The 21,676-nt window shown below is 40.7% G+C and overlaps 4 protein-coding genes across 5 annotated transcripts; 1 reads left to right on the top strand and 3 right to left on the bottom strand.

Annotated features, from left to right (window-relative positions):
- The first annotated feature begins 211 nt into the window (after positions 1-211).
- anapc15 (anaphase promoting complex subunit 15) lies at positions 212-12,260 on the top strand. Its single transcript, XM_035153960.2, has 6 exons — positions 212-351; positions 8,911-9,021; positions 9,363-9,484; positions 10,792-10,851; positions 11,136-11,276; positions 11,440-12,260. Exons 3-6 carry the CDS (start codon positions 9,365-9,367, stop codon positions 11,485-11,487), a joined length of 369 nt encoding a protein of 122 aa, XP_035009851.1. The 5' UTR covers positions 212-351; positions 8,911-9,021; positions 9,363-9,364; the 3' UTR covers positions 11,488-12,260.
- folr (folate receptor) lies at positions 3,788-5,670 on the bottom strand. Its single transcript, XM_035153958.2, has 4 exons — positions 5,542-5,670; positions 5,271-5,459; positions 4,562-4,697; positions 3,788-4,246 (listed from the first exon to the last, which is right to left on the bottom strand). Exons 1-4 carry the CDS (start codon positions 5,668-5,670, stop codon positions 3,972-3,974), a joined length of 729 nt encoding a protein of 242 aa, XP_035009849.1. The 3' UTR covers positions 3,788-3,971.
- A 170-nt stretch (positions 12,261-12,430) lies between the features above and the next one.
- Positions 12,431-15,571, bottom strand: tomt (transmembrane O-methyltransferase). Its single transcript, XM_035153957.2, has 5 exons — positions 15,246-15,571; positions 14,049-14,311; positions 13,765-13,961; positions 13,452-13,574; positions 12,431-13,121 (listed from the first exon to the last, which is right to left on the bottom strand). The coding sequence occupies exons 2-5, from the start codon at positions 14,308-14,310 to the stop codon at positions 12,924-12,926; spliced, it is 780 nt and encodes a 259-aa protein (XP_035009848.1). The 5' UTR covers position 14,311; positions 15,246-15,571; the 3' UTR covers positions 12,431-12,923.
- A 290-nt stretch (positions 15,572-15,861) lies between these two features.
- Positions 15,862-21,663, bottom strand: sfrp2l (secreted frizzled-related protein 2 like). Of its 2 annotated transcripts, XM_035154377.2 has the most exons (4): positions 21,621-21,663; positions 18,611-19,197; positions 17,512-17,592; positions 15,862-17,369 (listed from the first exon to the last, which is right to left on the bottom strand). In XM_035154377.2, the coding sequence occupies exons 2-4, from the start codon at positions 19,125-19,127 to the stop codon at positions 16,954-16,956; spliced, it is 1,014 nt and encodes a 337-aa protein (XP_035010268.1). In that variant the 5' UTR covers positions 19,128-19,197; positions 21,621-21,663; the 3' UTR covers positions 15,862-16,953. The 2 variants fall into 2 exon arrangements, with proteins under 2 accessions (XP_035010268.1, XP_035010267.1); XM_035154376.2 differs by lacking the exon at positions 21,621-21,663 and having other exon boundaries at positions 18,611-19,291.
- Positions 21,664-21,676: the final 13 nt, after the last annotated feature.

A 21,676-nucleotide genomic window follows, 5' to 3' on the forward strand; every position in this document is an offset into this window, starting at 1 on the left:
GGGGGAAAAAAAACAGGGCTCCCACTCCCAGCTCCAGAGTCAGCGGACAGGGGCGGAAAACAGCCCAAGAAAAGTCGCTCTTCAGACGGCGGTCAGCCGGTAGCAGAGGCCGGTTGTTAGGTTGTTAAGTTGTAAAGTTGCGCTGTTGGCGGCTGGCTCCTCGGCTCCTGAAAGGCTCCGCCACCCTCCTCTCTAAACTTCCCACTCCCACGGAAATCAGAGCATGTAAATCCACAGTGGAGCCCGGGGAGCTGCAGCGGGGGGCGACCCGCGTCAGCACCCACACACTGTCTGCTGCTACACTTCCTGGTGGCAGCTTCAAAATAAAACAGGCCGAAGGGGAAATCAAAGGTAGGCATTTTATTTTGGTGAATCAGTCACCCGATGTTGGTTTCTTGTTGTGTTTGTCCCCAGCTAGCTTGTAATAGGGAGGGAGGGATGAAGATACTGAGAGGAGGAAAGGAGGGATGGAGAGAAAGATAAATAAAGGAAAGAAGAGAGAAGAGGAGTAATGGAAAGAAACTACATTTATTCATCTTCTCTACAGTTATGAGGTACTTTCATTTTATTAAGTCTTCCACTACATAGACAATATTTAACTTTTCTTAAACTCCACTAGCTTTTTGATGATTGCTTTAGTTATTTTTGGAAGATTGGATTTGATAAACGAAACAACTAATACAAAATAAAACATTACAATCCACAACATTAAAATGGTTTGTACACACGATGCAGAAATTTCAATAATAATCCAGTAATAAAATACCCAATAATACAACAATCTGACAGGGTCTGTTGCTCCAAATTACTAAATTACTTATTACATCATTAAAATCTCTTCTTAAAACTTTCCTTTATCGTGAAGCATTTATGAATACTTAATCGTTGCTGGATTTTATCTTCCCACTCTTGACGTTTTTCACCTCCCAGTATTTTTATGTTGTTCATCCCTCTGTTGTTTGTATTGTTTTTTTTTTACTGTTGTTTAGTTCTTCTTCACTGTAAAGCACTTTGTAACCTTGTTAAGAATAGTGCTATATAAATAAAGTTTATTTTTATTATTATTATAGTATTTTTACTTTTATTTTTGATTCTCATAATACTTTTGTACCTTTTTATAACATTTTAAATGCATTTCTTCCACTCTTAACTACACACATTTTTACTTAGTTTTTCATCACTGAGCATTCTTGGAGTACCTAATATTTCCTTCCAATTTCTATATATCTGTGGGTATTGGCCATTGAGAGATTTTCAAGAACATTTTTTCAAATTTTCACCTATATGGATAAAAAGCAAAATAACTAAAATACATTGTAGCTCCTGGTATACTTTATATACTTGATGGAATTTATTACCTATAGGTTGCCTGTGTTATTTCCTCCCCACCCTCATACTATCATGGCTCTAGTGGCAGCCGCTGACAAGGCCACGCTAATTTCTCAACAGCTTCACAATCCAATCCAATTATGCAATTCTTTTCTTTTCCACACTCACCCACCCACACACCCACCCACACACACACACACACACACACACACACACACACACACACACACACACACACACACACACACACACACACACACACACACAAAGTGTAACTGTTCACCTAGAGGCAGGAAAGGGAAACCACAGGAAACAACTAACCCACTTTGGAGATAATTGCCCTTTATTAGGACTTTAGCCATTTTGGTGTTTATTTTTTTATACCTCTGGTTGCCCACAAAAAGTCTGAATCATAAAATTTGGTATGACCCCCACACTCACACACCCAAAGCAAAAAAGAGTTAGAGTTAAAGTGAGAATGAGAGAGAGTTTGGCAGGGTGGTGTGTGTGCAGCCAATGACCTCAGAAAAGCTAAGTATTAATAGCCACAGGACAGCAGCCATCCCAAAGCTATTTCTGGCTATTGCATCACACTGTGTGTGTCCCTGTGTGTGTCAGTTCACTGTAAAAGACTGTAAAATATGTAATTTAACAATATATCTACATGCAGAGATTGTAAAAGTATGTGTTTGCAAGATAATAATGGAACTACTTTGTCTGCAAAAATGTCTTACAAATAACTTTTAAAAACATTTTCTTCATATGCATTACCACAATTGTCTGTGAACACTGTTACGTTATTAGTCTACTAAATTGACTTCAATTATTATATGTTGCAAGACAATACACGTTGCACTCACTTATTCAAACAACACAATGTGGGCTTCAGGGTCTCAAGCACTTCATTCAGACTGGAGGAGCCAGGCATTGAACCACAGAGCTTCTGTCTAGTGGACAACCCGCTCTATTTCTTAAGCCACCACTGCACTTTTAGGTTTTAGCCATGCCAAAGCGAGCACCACGAGGCTTTAAAGCCCATTACACACCCCAAAACTTCAGGTTTTGTTAGTTTGAGCCTAAGGCTGAGGCCAGATGCCAGTGTCTGTTCTTTGTGATAGTGCTGCTTTAGAACACTGGAATCAGTCTGCTAGCGTGAGGGCTTTTTAGGCTCAGCTTGACACCAAGTCGTGGTCAAGTGCATCAAACTGATGTGTTTATGACAAACTGATGGTGATAGCTGAAACATACTCAAACGCACATTAAGTCCTCTTTTAAGTCTTCTGGTTACAGAAAGTATTGGTGCATTGCTATGCTGACACTTGACTAAAATCTTTTGGTCAGTATTAAACTTCTGCAGTAGTTCTATACCAGGCCACAGAAAAGGGAAAGGGATGAACTTGCAATGCTGAATTTTACAAAAGTGTAATCAGGAAGTTGGTTGATTATCAGCCTCAGAAATGGAGCAGCACTTTGACACGTCTATGTGTCCGGGGATAAAACATTTTCAGAAATATAAAGACACTGTGGACTGCATCAGTTACGTCTTTTTGAACGATTAATCACCCAAGGGCCTTGATTATGAAACTACACAGTGCAAACACATTGATAATATATTGTATATCTGACACTTATCTTGGATCAGCCAAGGTCCTGTCATGAAGTCTTGTAGATACACACCCCAGCTGACCAATCACAAGGCTTAGTCAAAGACCTGTGAGAACACATTGACACGTGGCAGTGGCACAAACACACAAACCCTGACACACAAACACACACACACTCACAACCTAACCACAAATCATATCTGACCGCTAACCTTAACCAGGAGCTCAGAGTTGATGTTTTATCTCATTACCAGCCTTTGGTCCCCGTGAGGTCTACTTGTCCAGTGTTTATGCTGAAAAGGTCCTAAAGAGGTACCAAAATAACTACACACACACACACACACACACACACACACACACACACACACACACACACACACACACACACACACACACAACTGACTGGAACCCCATAATTACCAGGCAGTGGAGCCCAGTGCTCAGTCACAGTGTAGAGAGACATTTTCCCTCAAAGCAGATCCTAGGTCAGTTTGACAGTTTCCTCACTGGCGGTTGAGGTTATAAAGGGGTTATTAAGCTGATCCATAGTCTGCACTTATATGAGTGATGTCCTCCCTGAGCTTTGCAGTAATAGAGTATGTGGCCTTGTCCAGATGTATGAGTTTATTTTTGTTTTATTTTCTTTATCCACAGATTTTCAAACGTATGATTTTTCTAGACACCAAACTGCTGTGCTGCCTTGTGTTTTGGCTATGTTCACATTTTGGTGGTGAATGTCCGTGCATGTGAACACATGTACAACATATGAGTACAACAGCTTTTACTTGTTGTGTACAAGCAAGAAGGAAACTATCAGAGCGACATGGACTCTGGCAATTGTTGTCTGGGCACGAAATAAGGAATTGAAAAGAAGGACAAGGGAACTAAAAATCACAATGAAAAATGAAGCAGATGCAGATTAGGGAGAGTTCAACTGGGAACTAGACAGAACAGGACTAGAAAGCAACAGCGACATGATATTAACAGTTTTATTGGAACCACTATGGGGACACATGACAGCATGATGTGGATATCATGTCAGTGCATCACTACAGAGAGAGGTGCAACAGCCAGGAAAAGCAGCATTGACAAGGTGAAGCTCTGGTGTTGCCGTGCGTTGTTGATGTAGTGCTGGGCCACTTTCTTGTTGGGGTTCGGCCCAGTGAACCACAGCTGCATGCAGCGGCCTGACGTTTTGGTGTAGGTGGTATAAAGGTAGGACTTGGACCAGATCTGTTCACACATGGACTTGGGTGTGGGGTAAACTTCAGTCCAGATTCTGCACTTGCTGTTTTTAGGGCATTTGTTAATACCTGTATGAGATAGAGAGATGATTTCATAAATGTACTAGTAACCTGGCAACGAGTTTACAAGTGAGTCTATGCATGTAAGACATTGTGTACACATGTAGACTTATTTGTGTGTAAGACATGGGTAAATGTGTGTAAGTTAAACAAGGAAATGTGAGCAAGTCTTGATGTATGCAATGGTCTCTTTGCATGTGCATATGCATGCATGTGTGTGTGTGTGTGTGTGTGTGTGTGTGTGTGTGTGTGTGTGTGTGTGTGTGTGTGTGTGTGTGTGTGTGTGTGTGTGTGTGTGTGTGTATGTACGTGTTTTGTTCTTGCCTGAGCTCCAGTCCCATCCCTTGTGCCAATCAGTCTTGCAGGTGTAATCATTCTTGCAGTCTTCCCACCAAGCGTTGCAGTCCTCCATACACAGAGGCACATCCAAGACACGTTCCTTACGCCAGGTCTGATCCACCTACAGACACGCACACACGCACACACACACACACACACACACACACACACACACACACACACACACACACACACACAATTGACGTATGATCCAGATTTTCAGAAAACAGCTGCAATGCTATGACATGTAAGATGAGGTATGAAGGTCTCCACAAGTAGTACAAGTTAAAGTTTTAAAAGTAAATGTACCATGTTAACTTTTCTACTTGAGTTAAAGTGAGTTTTTAAATATAATATGAAGTATTAAAAGTAAAAGTACTTGCTAAGTGTAGCCTATTGTCTGATGCAAAAGTCTACTCCATCATCATCATTCAAAATATTATAAATATGAACATGTAACGTCATGCTTTGTGAAAATGTTGTGGGTTAAAAGTGAAAGAATATCTGAAAATATATCTACTCACTGAAAGCACAACTACGTGACAAATGTACTTGATTACATCCTGCCACTGAGGCAACTCACTGTATACATGGATTATTTTAGCTATCCTGACAAGCCCCCTTCAGCCCTCTCAACTTCTTATGCTGCCATCTAGTGTTCTAAGTGCAGACACACAAGGCGCACAGTACACACTTCCTGTATCCAGGGTCCCAAGTGTGGCGAGCACTCGTGGAAACAAGTGTCCTGGATGAAATGTTCCTTGCACCGTTTGCTCATAATACCGCAGTGATCCCAATTGAAGTTGTACAGGTAGGAGTCATCGTTGTGGGCTTCTGAGCTGGTATTGGCCGTGCAGCACGCATTGTCGCGCCAGGGAGAGCACTGGAGAGGAAGAGCAAAGAGGCTGTGAGCCCAAACCATCACATCCCAATTGTATCTCTGCTCTTTGATTCCAATTTGTCACCTGAGCGTAAAGGTCTCCCTCACGGCCCGGCTCTACTTTGTGGTGTTTGCCATCCATGCACATGTTGAGTTTGTCCAGAGACAGAGCACCACTGCAGAGGGCCATCAGCAAGGAAAGGACAACCCACATGGTTCTGCCGGAGGGAGGGAGGCATCAACATACATCAATTATCGAGAAAACAGGAAAGATAATGGGATAATGGCTAATTTACAGCATCAGTCAAAAGTTTGAATTCCCAACTGTCACCCAGACAGCTGATTAAAAATGTTTGGGGCCTTTCATTCTCGTCAGAAGAGCTCTTTTAGTAACATTACACATATGTAATACTGTGATATCTATATTTACTCATTTTGTTTGTATTTCTCATCTCTAATTCTAGGCTGAGAGAGTGATTTGTACTTCTGGGGAGGATGCACCATTTGTGGCATAGTTGAGCTTTGGAAGGACATACAAATTTATTAACAACGTTTTTGAGCAGTTTTTGTCAACTTTTCTTAGGTTTTTTATATGTTAAGAAAAGTCTCCTCATAGTTAACTTATGTTCATGAGATTAATCACCAATACAAATCAATTAATTTGCCATTTTTTTATTTTCCATATCGCAGATGTTTGGTTCAAACAGAATCTGTAAAAATATATAATATTTTCATGTCCTTTCATGGTTTTGTTTATTTGTGTGACTCCAATTCCCTGCTGCTATAACCTGGCATGGCATCTGGGTTCACAAATGCTCTGCAATGTGAAAATGCTCTACCTACTGGACTGTTGAACAGGCCAGTCCTTAGTTCTATAGATTACAACTTAAAACTGGAAAAAACGGTCACAGAAATGCACAACTACAACTGTCTTTCTCATTTAAAAGCAATTTGTGTGTATTTCACCAATTCTACAAATTCATAATACATATTGTCATTTTCTAGTATGTTACATATATGAACTTTAACCTTTCAAGTCTTAGACTCATTTCTGATGGTCTTTGACCCACTGAGTCATCGGAATATGTTGTTTTTTTTCAGGTTCTGAAATTTGTAATACACATGGTTGTACTACTCTGTAACCTCTTAGAGAAATGAAAGCATAATAATTCAGATTTATACAACCTAGTGTTTTCCCTTGGGAGATGGTCGCTTATTTTCTTTTTCCTTTCTATGTGACGAAGGATGGATATGAGAAAAAGATAAAACTACTAAAAAGATGGCAAAACAAAGAGACTATATGTACACATACCAAATTATGTATGTAGCTGAAATCAGTCAGAGAGTCAAAAACCTATCTATAATCCTATGTATCCATTTTAGAAACAGAATAACATAAAACAAAAATATACAAATAAAACAAACAGCTAAACTCGTAAAAATATTCCTATGTTGTAAACAGAACCTGTACATGAACCATTCAGACTGTTGTACATCTTGTAAAATAAATCTGTAAACCTAAACTACAAACCGAGTAATTCAATAAGTAATGCATTCACTCATAGTATAAAAACAGTGGCTACTTCTATGTTGTAAATACATGTAACACAGACCGATGAGAAAGTTAAGTTATTAGGAACAGAGTCACTTTACCTTATTCAAGTGTGTAATGATTCCTTCCTGAAGGGATTATCTGACAAATTGGTGTCTGCACCCTTTACACACTTGACAAGACTAAACAAGATCAAGGCCGAAGACGCACATCTGTCTGTCTGGGTGAGCAGAGCATGACTGAAAATAAGGTTGGCTCTATAAAAGTAAAAAATATTTCCAAAGTCCAAAGTCTGTCTCACAAGTGTGTGGGTGTGTGGTATTCTGTGTTTTATTGCATCTTCCAGTCAGGAGGGTTTGTCTTATCTCAAGGTCTACTCTTGCGCGTGCACGCACGCACGCACGCACACAGTGTAAAATGAGGGTGTGTATAGTGTGTGGTAATATATAGAGTACAATTCAATGATTAATCAAAATAGGGGTTGTGTAGGTCTATCATTCGTCCATCTCTTGTAATGGGCCCTAAGTGGGGTAATAGCTGTAGACCCTACATTCCCTACACTGTGATGCTATTACATAGAATGGATGAAAAGAATGGGATTTGATTATTTGTTTGTTAGTGGTTTTCTATTGGCCCTTTCAACAGAAGACATTTTTGACAGGTCGAAGTTGAAAAAAGCACAAATGATAAAAATGAATGATTGCTGAATTTCTTTTTGTTTGTAATTTTAGTATACATCTACATCCACATCTAGAGCTTCAATGATTAAGAGAGGAGGGGCTGCTCTTTCACGCAGCAGCAGAGCAAACACAGGCAGTGCGGCCCCGGGGTAAAGGAAACCCTGCGGCACCATGAAAACCCTGTTAGTGTCGCGAATACTTTTCTTTAAATATACTTAGTGTAAAGCCAATTACTAATATCTAAACGTAACCCTCTTACTTCATTTTTGTTTCTGTAACAATGTGAAAACTGAAAACACAGTTTATATAGGTTATAACAAGGTTATAAAACAGTTTATAACCTTGCCTTGAAATTGTCGTCCAACCATAGATGAGAAAATGGCTTCAAGATGCACAAAGTCCAATGAAACGGTAAAACAAGGCAGTGCTGATTAAAATGAAACAAGATTCTGTTACTGCAGTGCATATTTGTCACCCACAAAGTTATGTTTCAGAAACATATTTTAGTGCAAAGTTTACCCGATGACAGTGAGTGATGTGACCCCGTCACCATGCTGGAAAGTTTTGAACCAAAATGAAGCACCACCTCCTGACCTCAGACCACAATAGAAATCACGTGACTCCCGCCACTTTGCAGCGTAAAACAATAAAATGTTTGTTGCATGGTTGTATGGAAAAAGATTGGTTGAGATTACGTAAATACATATTGTTAAGAAAAAATTAAATAATCTCTTGTCTTTTCAACAGATGCAGATTAAGTCGACAACTATATATTTTTTTGTAGAAATAAAAACATACATATTTATTGCTAATATCATATATATAATTGTGTTACGTTTACATGCTCTCAGAATCACTTTTATCAGTGTAAAGAGTCCTCTACAAATAAAATGTCATTACTAATATGTAGCTGCTTCTGTGCCAGGGTCCCTGTGAAGTGCACGCTGGCTCACTACTCGTCTTACTGGGACACCTGAGCTGGACAGAGACATTATTAATGCAAACCTGAGCTCATCCTATTATGGGATGTCAAAATGAATGCTGTCAAATGTAGTTAGTACAGGACAAAATACACACTTATTATGTGAGGATCTCAAAATATCTTAAATGTGATATGTTACTGTGTTTATGTGGAAAAATAAATGAGGATATGTAGAATAGTTATTTAATACAATGTCAAATTACATGTTCCCTTTTCCCTGCGGTGCTACTGCCATACAAGCGGAACCTTTGCGAGGTGACACTGGAAGAGAGGACTCTTTACAGCGGAACACAGAGGGCTTCCGGTCGATTTAGTTTGAATTTCTGAGAAGCTGCGGCGAGAGATTGTCAGGTATTTAACTTTAACTTAAAATAACTCTTCACATGATGTTTGAACCAGGAATATAAATAGTTAAGTTTTCATTATACTTTATAGGTTTTTTTTGTTTCTCCACAGAAAGAGTTTAAATCCTCGGGGTCACATTAAGTCACCGTGTCTCTCCAGCAGCGTTGTGTTGCGTTAATCTGTTTATTATCACAGTAAACCAGACAAATGTCGTGTGGCTACATTTCTGCCGTGCACCCACCCGAGGTTTCACGCTTTGTGTCTCGGCTAGAGAAGCAACACATTCCCCCTGTACACGCTACGAGCAGATTGACAGTTGTTGTTGTTGTCGTCCCTGTGTGTGGCAGACATGTCCACGCTGTTCCCCTCTCTCTTCCCCCGGATCACCGAGACCCTGTGGTTCAACCTGGACCGACCCTGCGTGGATGAGACCGAGCTGCACCAGCAGGAACAGCAGCACCAAACCTGGGTAAACGACAACACCTCTGCTGAGCACACACACACACACACACACACACACACACACACACACACACACTGACATGATGAACCCTCTCTTTGCGTGGAATGTGACACTCGACATGTTGCATTTAAGTTCATCTCGTCATCTTCTGTGTCACTCACTCATCAGATAAGATCAGATGAGCTTTATTGATCCCATGCCAGAGAATGTCAGTAGATTGTCAGAATGAGGTGGATGAGAGAACAGGCAATGAAATGGAAAATACAAATGCAGAGAATATTTACATCATAAGCTCCTTTCCCTACAGGTGGGAATTTTGGCAGAGAAATGTACTTGAGCACGTTTACTCCTCCCAGTAGAACTACACACACCCATTATGGACTTCTGCACTTTAACTCTGGTTTAACTCTCTTAACTGTGCAATATTCGTTCTGTCGGTGCAATACAATGGTTCATGTGCAACCCATTCACTGTACATATTCTCACACTGCACATATTTCTTGTTTTTAACCTGCTTATATTTGTTTTTATTCCATTCATATTTTTCTGTATTTTATATATCCTTACACATAAGTATTGCATGTTACTGGTGCCTACTTTTGACTCTTGCTGCTGTAACATTACACCTTTCCCCATTGTGGGACTAATAAAGGATGATCTTATCTTATTTACTTGATCTTATCTTATCTTAGAAACTGTTAACTGTGTTTTAACAGTATCCTGATAAAAAGCAAGGAGCCATAAATCGTATTTTTTCCTCACTACCAGTTCTGTATCTCAGGGTTAAAACTGTTAGAACAACAAAGAAAGTCGAACTTCAGTTGTAGTTGGAAAACCACATCCCTTTGAGTGGAAAGTTACATATTCAAATTCAAATTAATTAATTTAAATGGACGATTTAATTATAAACTAGTGTCACCATGAGGGGTGTCAGGCTCAGACAACACATCAGGCAGGGCCTCAACAAAACAAACAAATGGGCAGGGGAGAAAACACAACTTCCCTTGTGATGATATTTCAGCCGGTATAAACTCTTCGGATGAACATTTTCAAGAAGCTCTCCTCAAGTTTCGTTATGAAGTAAATTAGAGAAGTATTTTTACAAAGCTGGTCATTTTACAGTTGTAGAATAAATATGTGTTCTATGGTGTAGAAACCTTTCCACTGAGACACTGTCTGTAAAATTCCTCATGTCCTTGTCAACTTTGTACAGCAATTTTGTTGCCTATCCTCCACGTACCAATAGGTACTGTATATGACAGTTTATCAGTCAGGCTCTAATGTGTGTGTGTTGGTCTTTTTTCATGTGTCAGTTGCAGAGCATTGCAGAGAAGGACAACAACTTGATGCCGATTGGAAAACCTATTTTTGAGGTACAGCATTTTTTGTAACATGTATTAGAACAACGGCCACAGTAAAGATCACCACATCTCAACAGATGAATTGAAGTAAAGCTCAGACAACTGATTTGCTGCTGTATGAAAGTATGAAAGAGATACTGGTTACATTATTCCATATGCTTTACAACAAGTTGGAGCTCTCAGTTTAACACCTGAAACCCATTTCTTGTATTTGCCTGTTGTTTTGCCTTTTGCCCTTTTTTGTTCTTGCTCTTCATCTATTTATGTCATATGTCATCTGCATTTACTGGGCTCAGGCAGGATATGAAGAGGAGGACGAGGAGGACGACGAGGATGAGGAAGACAGCGAGGAAGACTCTGAAGATGAAGAAGACATGCAGGACATGGATGAGATGAATGATTACAATGAGTCACCCGATGATGGCGAGATCAACGAGGTGCTTTAATATATCATTTATGGGACATCTTTTCAAATTAAAAGCGCTAAATTCACTGAAATGACTTTTAGACATACAAGTGTTGTTTCCTTTTTAACCTTACTTTCGGCTCCTTAAACAGAGAAACACCAGTGTGTAATCTGGCTCTGCTTCTGTCTGTCAGGTGGACATGGAGGGAGCAGACCAAGACCAAGACCAATGGATGATATAAGACAAAAGATGGTTTTACTTTCCATCAGACTGATGTCTGTCTGGCTCTGGATTTCTGCTCCCCTCTTAAAGCCATGACTGCTGCCTCTTGTACCATGATATCCTTCAGATGAGGGTCGGGTAAATCCAGCACAAGGGTGTCATGTCGAGCTGCTGCCAGCCTCAGAGCCTCGGGATGTCATTGGACATTGCTCTGAGTGTCGCTCACACATTTAAAGTTGTATAAAATGAAAGCATGGATGTAAGTTTAAACACATGTCAGGTTTTTGTCAGCTGTCTCTGTGAACCTGTCAAAGCAGTTTCACACATCTTTGATGCTGTAAAACACTCAAGGTCCTACTGTTCACTAACCAGCCTGGCACTTAGCCAAATAGTGTCATCGTGTCATCGCAGTTCAGTGAAACTACCAATGAAACTACGACCTCATCATATCTTCAGTCATGTGCCTCTTCTCCGAGTCTCTGCGCAGCTGACACAGCACAAACGACAGTTCACTCAGCGAAATAATATTTCACCTATGAAGGACTTCACCACAGAGTCCAATTCTGTTACTCAGCCCCGTTGTGTTTGTATCATGCATTCAGAGTCTTCAGAATGTAAAATATGTTTATTTAATTTTTTAACCTTTTAAAACAGACCCATTTTCTTTTATGAATACACATGCCGGCCAGCCAAGTTGTCTCCTGTTTCTCTTTAAGGATTGTTTACCAAGGCTTTTATTATTGAAACTGAAATGAAGGCCTTGACAGTTTGTAATAAATTAACTTATTTTGATGGAATCATGATTTTTTTAGTTGGTTATAAATAAATAACATGAAATGTTGGTGTGTGTGTATGTGAGATGGATTAGGTTGAGTTAATGCCCAGTCAGATTAAATCAGGACTAGCACTGATAAGGAATAATAATCTGGATTTGGTGTTGATAAAATGTATAGTGTCAGTGGTGCTGATTTCCACAGTTTATTTTATTTCATTGAACAGTTATTGACAGTTACATTTTCCACTTGAACACTTTTAAATTTTAAACTTGTAAGTAAAGGACATAAACTATAAACTCACCAAAATTTGCATTTCTTATTTCTTTTGCTGTGATAGTTGTTTTTTTCCCCAAAAATTTGGCAGGTACTATATGTTTAGATAGAAATAAGCTTTTTTTTCTGACATTAGCTTTTGATGGAAAGCTGACAGCAGATAATGACAGGCAGTGGTAACAAGTAACAAAGATCATTTCTTTTCTTTACATTTGTTACCCAGGGGAGGGCGCTGTCTGAGGTGAGTTCAGATGAAAACCATCTATAAAAATCGATTCTCCAGTTTTCAGGTGAATGTAACTTTCCTCAAAGACAGTTTTAACATCAGGTACACCATCATCACTTCATCCCTTCCCTCCCCAAAATATGTATCTGTGTCATAGTGTGATTTCCCAGTCTGCATCGTTTACTTGATTCCCTGGTAGACCAGCTCAGCCATGCCATCCCTGATGCCTTTGCTGTACTCCAGCATGGCCCGGTGGATCTTCCACTCATAAAGGCCGCTCTTACGAATGTGTCTGAGGAACTTCGGCGCCCCGGGAAACAGCACGTTGTCTGCCACGATCATAGACCCTTTCCCCAGCAGACCAGAGCCCTCCAGCATCTGTAGCACACACACACACACACACACAGGCAGTATCATGTAACTGTGGGAGTTGACTACGTCGCTGAACTTTAATCTATTTTAATATTCATCTTCTGTATTTTAATAATCAACATGTATACACACAACTTTTTGGCTGTTTTCCTTCCAACCAGCCCTTGTTTAAGAAAAAGAGAACTAGGCAGAGAGGAAGCCCATTTTTTTAAATATTTAAAGCCAGTCAGATTCAGACATATGGAGAGTTTTAGATTTTGTAACACTTGAAGATATTCAAAAGCAAGGGATTTTATTCATAAATTTATGTCCTTTCAAATGATTTATGATAGTGACCTGCAGATCAGGACAGTAGGATTTCTTCCAATGGTCCATGAAGACGAAATCCAGACGTTCTAAACCGTAGTCAGACCGCAGCCGAGGGATGACTTCATCTGATGGATTCACAATAAGCTCCACCTTGAGAACACAGCATGAATGTATCAATGATGTAGTACTTTTCATATTAAATATGAAATTACACAAAAAAGTAAAGGTGATGGCGTGTATCTAGGTCGTCTTAGGCTTTTGTGACAAGGCCTACAGTACACAGAGTGCATTGATACACAGTGACGTGCAATAAATAGGTCAAATATTTCTGCTGCCTCACTGTGTCGTCATCAAATCCTGCCAGGCGGACGATTTTCTCTGCGATGGCGGCATTCCTCTGGTCCATCTCGATGCTGTAGAGCCTGGCACCCAGGGGCAGAGCTCGGGCGATCCGCACGGTGCTGTACCCGCAGTGGGCACCCAGCTCCAGCACGGTCAAAGGACTCTGGTTCTTCAGCAGCCGGTCCAGGACCTTCCCTGGAACCACACAAAAACACCCACATCAGCAAAATTTTGACTTTTAAAGCATGTTTTAATAAACAAATAGTCTACTGTATCATCCACCTTTCTTAGGCCCAATGTTGCTGATGAACTCCACCTTGCTGCACCAGGCATCAAAGGCGTCCAGGATGCTTTCGGGGTCTCCGGGGGTGGCATGAGTAAGAACGTACTGGTAGGCTCGTTCCTCTCGACTCAGACCAGTCATACAGTCCTTCCATATCCTGACCAGGACAGCCCGATAGAACAGCACAAAGTAGTACCGGTACCTGATGAGCAGTGTCAGCAGGAGGGGGATGAAGGCCAGAGCGATGGCAGGAGACACCATCCTAACTCACACAGAGAGAAACACACACACACACAGAAGTGGATTCATAAAACACTAATATGAAAAAGAAGGTAGAGAGTTGTTTTTAGAAAATGTTATACCACTAATTCAATGAAGGCCTGTGTTTTATACAATATCTATATTTTAACTCTGCTACCACTTGCTTTCAATCTCGGTAGAAACTTGACATTGGATAAATAGATAATATAGTTTTGAAATATCCGAGTCATTCTACTCATCATACACGTGCTTAGCAGTGTCTTTATATTGAAAAAGTAGTTGATGGATAAAAAAAACATGGTTCTTCGTGTTTTACTGGAAGTGAAAGTGTCATATGAATAAAACAAAACTAGTCACCAGTCCTGACCTGCTTCTTGCTGACTTTGGCAACAGCATGGTTACTTGAAAAAAGCCTAAATGTTTGTTCTGATAAAATATCTGGGACCAGGTGGTAATAATAATAAAAGCTCATCAGTGTTTGAAGAGCATTGATCATTCTTTCTTCATGATCATGGTCCATAGTGTCTCCACAATTTATCTGCAAATTTGTTTGGGTTAGATCAGAAAAAACTATAACCACTTAAAGATCTTTCATTAATGCAGGATAAAGAAATATAATTTGTATAACACAATTATATACGTTTGGCTATTATAAGACCATTGTTAGATTGAGAGTCTGATTCATAGTGTAATGTTTACCTGAAATGACACAAAATTGATAAGATAAGCATTTTCAGAGGAATGTTCTCTTAGTCTAAATTACATGAGATGAGATCTGCACATAAATGAGCGACCAGGCTTCAGTCCTGCAGTGAACGTGCTGCCTCTCTCTGCCTCAGGTAACTGAAGACTCCACACAGAACAGATGCTCTATCAATATATTTGCATCGACATGAACTGTCTCTTGTTGTCCCATAAAAAACAGGCAAACTCACCTGGTTTCTAAGAAGCTTGTGGAAGCGGAGCAGCTGCACCGAGGTTAGCAAAGAGGAGCGTAGCACTGAGGCAAGAAAGACAGAGAAGTATGTGTGTGTGTTTGTGGAAGAGAAGGTAAGAGACCTGAGGGTATAAATAATTTATGTATCATGTGCATGACAGTATATGTCCAGTAATTAGTTACAGATAACAGCTGTTAGAGCCGGTGTCAGTGTTCGCTCTTAAACATCAGTTTTCATTATTATCGATAAGACTCACGTTCGGCTTCCTCAGTTGAATAAAGCCGACACAGTGAAACAGAGACAGTGAGACAGAGGGAGGCATCGTGCAACAGACACTTGATATATCAAGAAAACATCAACAGGTGTGTGTCTGTGTGTGGTCGCATGGAGTCCAATTTCTTTTACTGAGTCATGATGGAAAGAGCAAGAAAAACAACTCGAACACAAAGGAAAAACAACATTTATGGACTCATACCTAATGTCAGACAATATTTTTTAATTAAAGCTTATTTAGATTAAGAAAAATCTACCAAATTTAAAAGTAAAAGCAGTGATAGATTCATCTTAGGTAAAATAAAAATACAATAAAATACAATAAAATAGACACCAAACCCAAATTTAAATGATTTATTGTTCACATCACACTTCCTGTCCTGTCTGTATTTTCAGTGCTTGACATGAGATTACAGCATCCTCACTTGTTAAAAGCCCTCTCGTCTTTCTGCTGCTGTGAAACAATATTATACAATAACAGTCAAAGAAAAACCAACTTCAGTATAAAAGTATTACAGTTTTGTGATAGTATAGGTAGTACAGTGTAAGAAAAACTATTTCTATCATTACAAGAGTAACAATTACACTGCTTCACCTTGTGCATGATGAATAGAAAATGTGTTGAGATCTGTCTTGTTTCAAAACCATTTAGTCTCTTCTATATACACAAATTTACACAAAAATACAAGAAAAAATACACACAATTTCAAATTGAAAGGGTCTGTTGGGCCTTGGTGGAGGTTTGCACTCTACTGAGTGCCATTCTATTTGATTATGTGGCTTTTGGCATAATTTCACAAGTTAATCAGTGACAATTCATCAAGGAAGTAGCCCGTATGCACATTTACAGAGGTCTATGAACTTTGACATATGTTTTCTAAAAACCTGTTCTCAAGTGATTTATTTAATGTTACTTAGGAACTATTGCCTCTGCCAAGGAGGTTATGTTTGTTTACTGTTATCAAACTTTGTGGACGGATGGGACATGGGCCGAGAAAGAACTCATTAAAGTCTGAAAGGAGACTGATATCGATGAGTGAGTACAATTTGGTGCAGATCCAAATAAAAATCTGGATCTAGTGGACTTAAAAGTGTTTTCATCGGTTGTTGGGTTTTTCTGGTAACAAATAGGACAGAAACCTTTCACTTTCACCAGTGTGTAGCTGAGATAATGTGGATTCAGTCAGGTAATCCACAGATCATATGCAGCTTTAATGGTTTCAGGGTAGTCCAAACAAATATGACAGATTTGGTGTGGAAATTAAGGGCCTTGGTTCGGTTATGCGCTCTGGTGTCATTCTACATTCTTGATGTGTTCCTCGCTTATTCTTTGCAAACTACTCTGGATTTTGTGAATTGCAAAAAAAGTGTTGCTATCAGCAGCGAACAACAACAAAGTAACGTCCATGAGGCGGGACGGCACTCGTTGACCCTACAGCTCAGTACAGGGCTGTTTGAGGAGAGCTCTGATGAACTTCTTCAACTCCTTGTCCCCTCTGGTCCACCTCACCAGCCGAGTCAGCACCAGCCTTCCCTCCTCAGCCTGAGCCAGGGCCAGGAACCATCCATTCGGGGTCCCATTCCCCTCCTTCCCTCCTTTAGCTTGTCCTTTATCCATCTGTTCCTCTTCCACCTGCTGGTCTTGGTTTGTGCCTGAAGAATCTAAGCCAGGACACGTACAGGTGCCTCCTTCTTGCAACCACAAAGCATTGTGTGCCATGGCGCCTCCGATCCCTTCTGCTCTCTCCGCTCCTCCCCCTGCCCACCTCAGGATGCGGCTGCGGGCCGTCGGCACCAGCTGACGGTCCCCTCCCACCGTCGACACACTGCCCAGACGCATCTTAAATGCTGCGACAGACACAGAGAGGGTTCAATTTAACAGGTGTGATTTCAGACACATTGTAAAACAAACTCTGTGATCAGATCATCTGTTTCATGAGGAGATTATGCTATGGGGTTTATTTTGTAATCCACATCTGTTTGTTCTCACCATATGGACTGTGGCAGAAGTTTTCCTGGATGTCTGTCTCTCCTTCAGCAGCCAGACTACAGGCATCACAGATAACACTCCCTGGGGAAGTGATAAGAGAGATTAGATGAGTGATGCGAGCAGTAGGGATGTAAAAGAAAATCTCAAAAGGTGCCTGGCTACTTAGCAGCAGAAATAAGCACTGACATGTTTGGGATGACGTAGTACTGGTTAATGATGTGATGTCTAATATACTGTAATTTGTGCATTGTGCAAAAATATGCAGTGCCTTCAGGGGCAATAATATAATTGTGTGGTGCTCTTAGAGAGTGGAAAAGTACACATTTCCCCCCCTCCCAAGTCTTTAGCTCACATTTTTGTTGGGAAATATTGTATAATTAATCAAAGTTTGAACAGTTATTTAAGTGAAAAGTACAGCTAGAAGCTCATAGAAAAAGGAGTCCCAACAACACTGCAAATTTGTTAGGCGCCACAAGCCAATCAGCCCGGTTTAATCCTTCACAATGCATGTTTTATGATCTGTCTTTAAGTAGAATCTTAAATCTCAAAAACAAAGTGGCATACAATCTAAATACTCAAGTACATTAAAGTATCTGAAAGGTTATCTTCAGTTAGCCCCACTGCATTGTCACTGTTAAAACATAACTTGATGTTGACAGTGTTGTTGATGGAAAGGCGAGTTGGCCATGAAGCAGCTCAGCTAGTGTGATGAATGAAAAATGGAATTAGAGCTGCAATGATTAGTTGACTAATCGATTAGTTGAGTTGATTCGGCAACTATTTACAATAACTGATTAAACATTTCAACCATTTTTTCATGAGAAAATGCAAAATACTTCCAGCTTCTTTTGTGTAATTTTTTGCTATTTCAAGACATCACGTTTGATTTTAAGAAACTGTGATGAGTGTTTTTCACATTCATTTATCTAACATCATGGACAGTTTATAGACCGAGTGATTAATCGATTATAGACAATAATCAGAGATGATCTCTGGTTGCCGCCCTACTTTTAGTCAGCAGAAACGATTAATCGATTATAGACAGTAATCCAAGACGATCTACTTTAGTCAGTAGAAACTACCAGCGTCCATCACTGACCTTTCAGCGCCTCCTCGTGCTTCACCTCCTCCTCGGTCCGCCCCTCGCGCTCTCCGGTTGCCGGGATACACAGCTCGGTCGCGCGCGGGAACCGGCTGCAGTTGAACATCTCGGGCCACGGGAACCCGAACGCGCTCATCACGGGCACGCAGCCGTCGCGCACGGCCTCGCACAGGCCCCTGCAGGGGCTGACGGGCCCGGCGAGCTCCGGCAGACACACCGGGGCGAACAGCGAGCACAGGAACTTCTTGGTGTCCCGGTGGCACAGCTTGGAGACGAGCGGCAGCCAGGCCGCCGACTGCTGCTGGGCCTCCCGCAGCGAGTCGTGGCCCAGCAGGTTGGGGACCCGCATGTGCCTGTAGCCGATCCCGTGGCACAGAGACAGGGTGCTGGGCATGGGTTTGCACACCGAGCGCACCGACGAGCTGAAGCCGAGAGACGGCGGCCCCAGCTGGACTGGAACCACCATGTCAGAGGCTCCGCAGAGCACAACGAGGCCGAGCAGCAACACACTCATGTTAGTTGATCCGCAGAGAGAAGAGGGAGGTCTGCGGAGCTGCTCCTCCGTCTGCCGGGACTCGACCGGCCTGTAGGTGTAAACAAAGAGGTGTGGAGGAAACGGGGGGTAAATGAGAGGGCAGGCGCCTCCCAGTCATCATCATCACCCCGGCCCATCTGACTGGCGTCTGCCTCCACACCTCGCTGCAGAGTCGGGGGGGGCACACTGTGTTTCTGCACTCACGTTAGGTAAACTGGGAACTGTGCTACATGGTGCAGTGTGGGGCAGAGTGCAGACATAACAAATGTCTGTATGAACAAACGTTCCAGACTCTTCATGTTGAAAACAATGCCACTCTGTCTCCATCAGGCCATATACTGACTTCTGCAATACATCAATACAGATTGTTCTTAGTTCTGGATAAGATGAGATAAAATGAGATGAGATGAGGTAAGAAAAATATACTATAAAACAGGATAAGATAAGATTAAATGAGATTAGATAACTAAAACAAGATTCAATTAAGTGTTAACCCTGTTTTTATTCATTACAAAATATGACTAATATGACTGGCAGCAAAAATGTAAATACTCCGTAGATTCATTATTACTTTAATCAGTATTATCTTCAAGTTTTAAGGTTGGATTAGGGGAGAAATATTTCTATAGAGTTTGCTTGGGTTTGAAAGGAAATGAGTCCAAAGTAATTCATAGGATTTTCTCTGCAAGCGGGGACAATAGGAGGGTGTTTCTGAGTTTTGAAAAACGTTACCTGTCAGTATTGTGACATCATGAAATGGAAATTAAGTGCAACTGCAGCACTGTGTGTGCTGCTCTGTCATCATCCTCAGCCGGAGGGTGTCACAGACCCTTTCATCTTTTTCAATGGAGACTGCCACATGTGCAGCAACAAGCCTCATCCTGTTGCCCTCACCCCTCCGCTGCTGCTGTCTAATTCATTTTTGCTCAGTTGCGCAGCCTATCATTAATTTAGACAGCTCGCATTTGATTAAGTATTTGCAATGTTTTGCTAGATCCTATTTCCCCGAAGTTGCTGTCTGGCTCCTATTGCTTACACTGTCATTTCCTAGATCCCAGGATTCATGCATTTTTCAATAGTTTGCAGTAGTCTGATTGAACACAACTTGGTTTGAGATCCTGCACATTACGAACAAAAACACTTATAGTCTTTGAAGGTTGAGTCTCTAGGATTTAGTCCAGAAGTTGCAACCAGATGAATACCCCCTGCCCCACCTTCCCCTTCCAGAGTCAAGTAGAAATCTACAGTGGCTTCAGGTAACGTAAAAAGAGCCAGTGTTTGGTTTGTCTCCTTTGGGCTACTGTAGAAACATATAAGGGACTTATTTTAAGGTCATGACAACACAATATTTCTTTATTTTAGGTGATTTATGCACTAATGGAAACAATATTATATAAATTCTTCACAGTGGACCTTTACGATGTTATGCAGCCTGTATTCAAATACTTGTGTTATAAAGATGGCTGAAGGGCTGAGGATAATGTTTCCATGATATGAAATATATGAATGTACAAATTACTTAGCACTTCTTGGACACTTCCATACCCTATTTTCCCTTAACTATGATCTGTATATATGTTTCTACTATGTATTTTATATTTCACTTTCTTGCTTGTACGTAATGTTAATATCATATATTTCTCTTTGCTTGGTTGTCCCTGTCTTTACTGTCCACATGTATCCTTGTATGCAGGACACAGACACAAATATACCTGGCTGATAATTCTGTATGAATGGGGAAATGAAACCGGTTGTGTGAGACAGTTCTGCAGTCTCCAGGAAATCAGCTGCCACCCGTCACTTGGAGCTGGGAAGTTGCAGTGTTTTCTGGTTGTCAAGTATTGGTTGTTCAGGAGTTGAGGCTGCAATAATATGATCTGTATGGAGTGGAATTAATATAATATGCTTCATTATCATCCCCACATTATTAAGCAGCCATATCAAGCTTTTGAAATTATGAGTGGTTTCACTGAACTTAATGTGATTATAAGTTTGATGCTACTTGAGGTTTTTTTTTAGATTAACAAAACTCTACCAGCTCCTGTATGGTGTTTCCTTACAGTAGCAGAGGAAATATATTTTTGATACTAATGGACATTAAAAGTTGGAGAAATCCCAAATAACACACATGCGAACAGGTTAAACAGGCCAACAGGTGAGTTCACTGTCTGACTCTGGAGCAGAGCACCGGCACCATTTCAAGCAAACTAAATTGAGAGTAAGTTTGGTAACATTTTGGTAGACGGAAGAAGGCTATTTCCTGGAGTCAGTATAAACTCGACTGGTATCAAACTCAGAAATACCAGTAGAAAGTATTCATTCTTTCATTTGGGGCCTGAACCAGTTCCCAAAACAACTCAACAGAGGTTTCTCTCCATGTTTTTACTCTCGCAGTTTTCTTAAATGCCCCCGAATCTTGATCATATTAGATTCTTTATTTACTTCCTCTACTTCACTAATCTATTTACTTACCAACGCTCACGTTTGAATTTCCACCCCCGTCACGTGACGACGGCCAGCACCGGAAG

The sequence above is a fragment of the Hippoglossus stenolepis genome, chromosome 4 (genome assembly GCF_022539355.2).
Source record: "Hippoglossus stenolepis isolate QCI-W04-F060 chromosome 4, HSTE1.2, whole genome shotgun sequence".
Taxonomy (NCBI): domain Eukaryota; kingdom Metazoa; phylum Chordata; class Actinopteri; order Pleuronectiformes; family Pleuronectidae; genus Hippoglossus; species Hippoglossus stenolepis.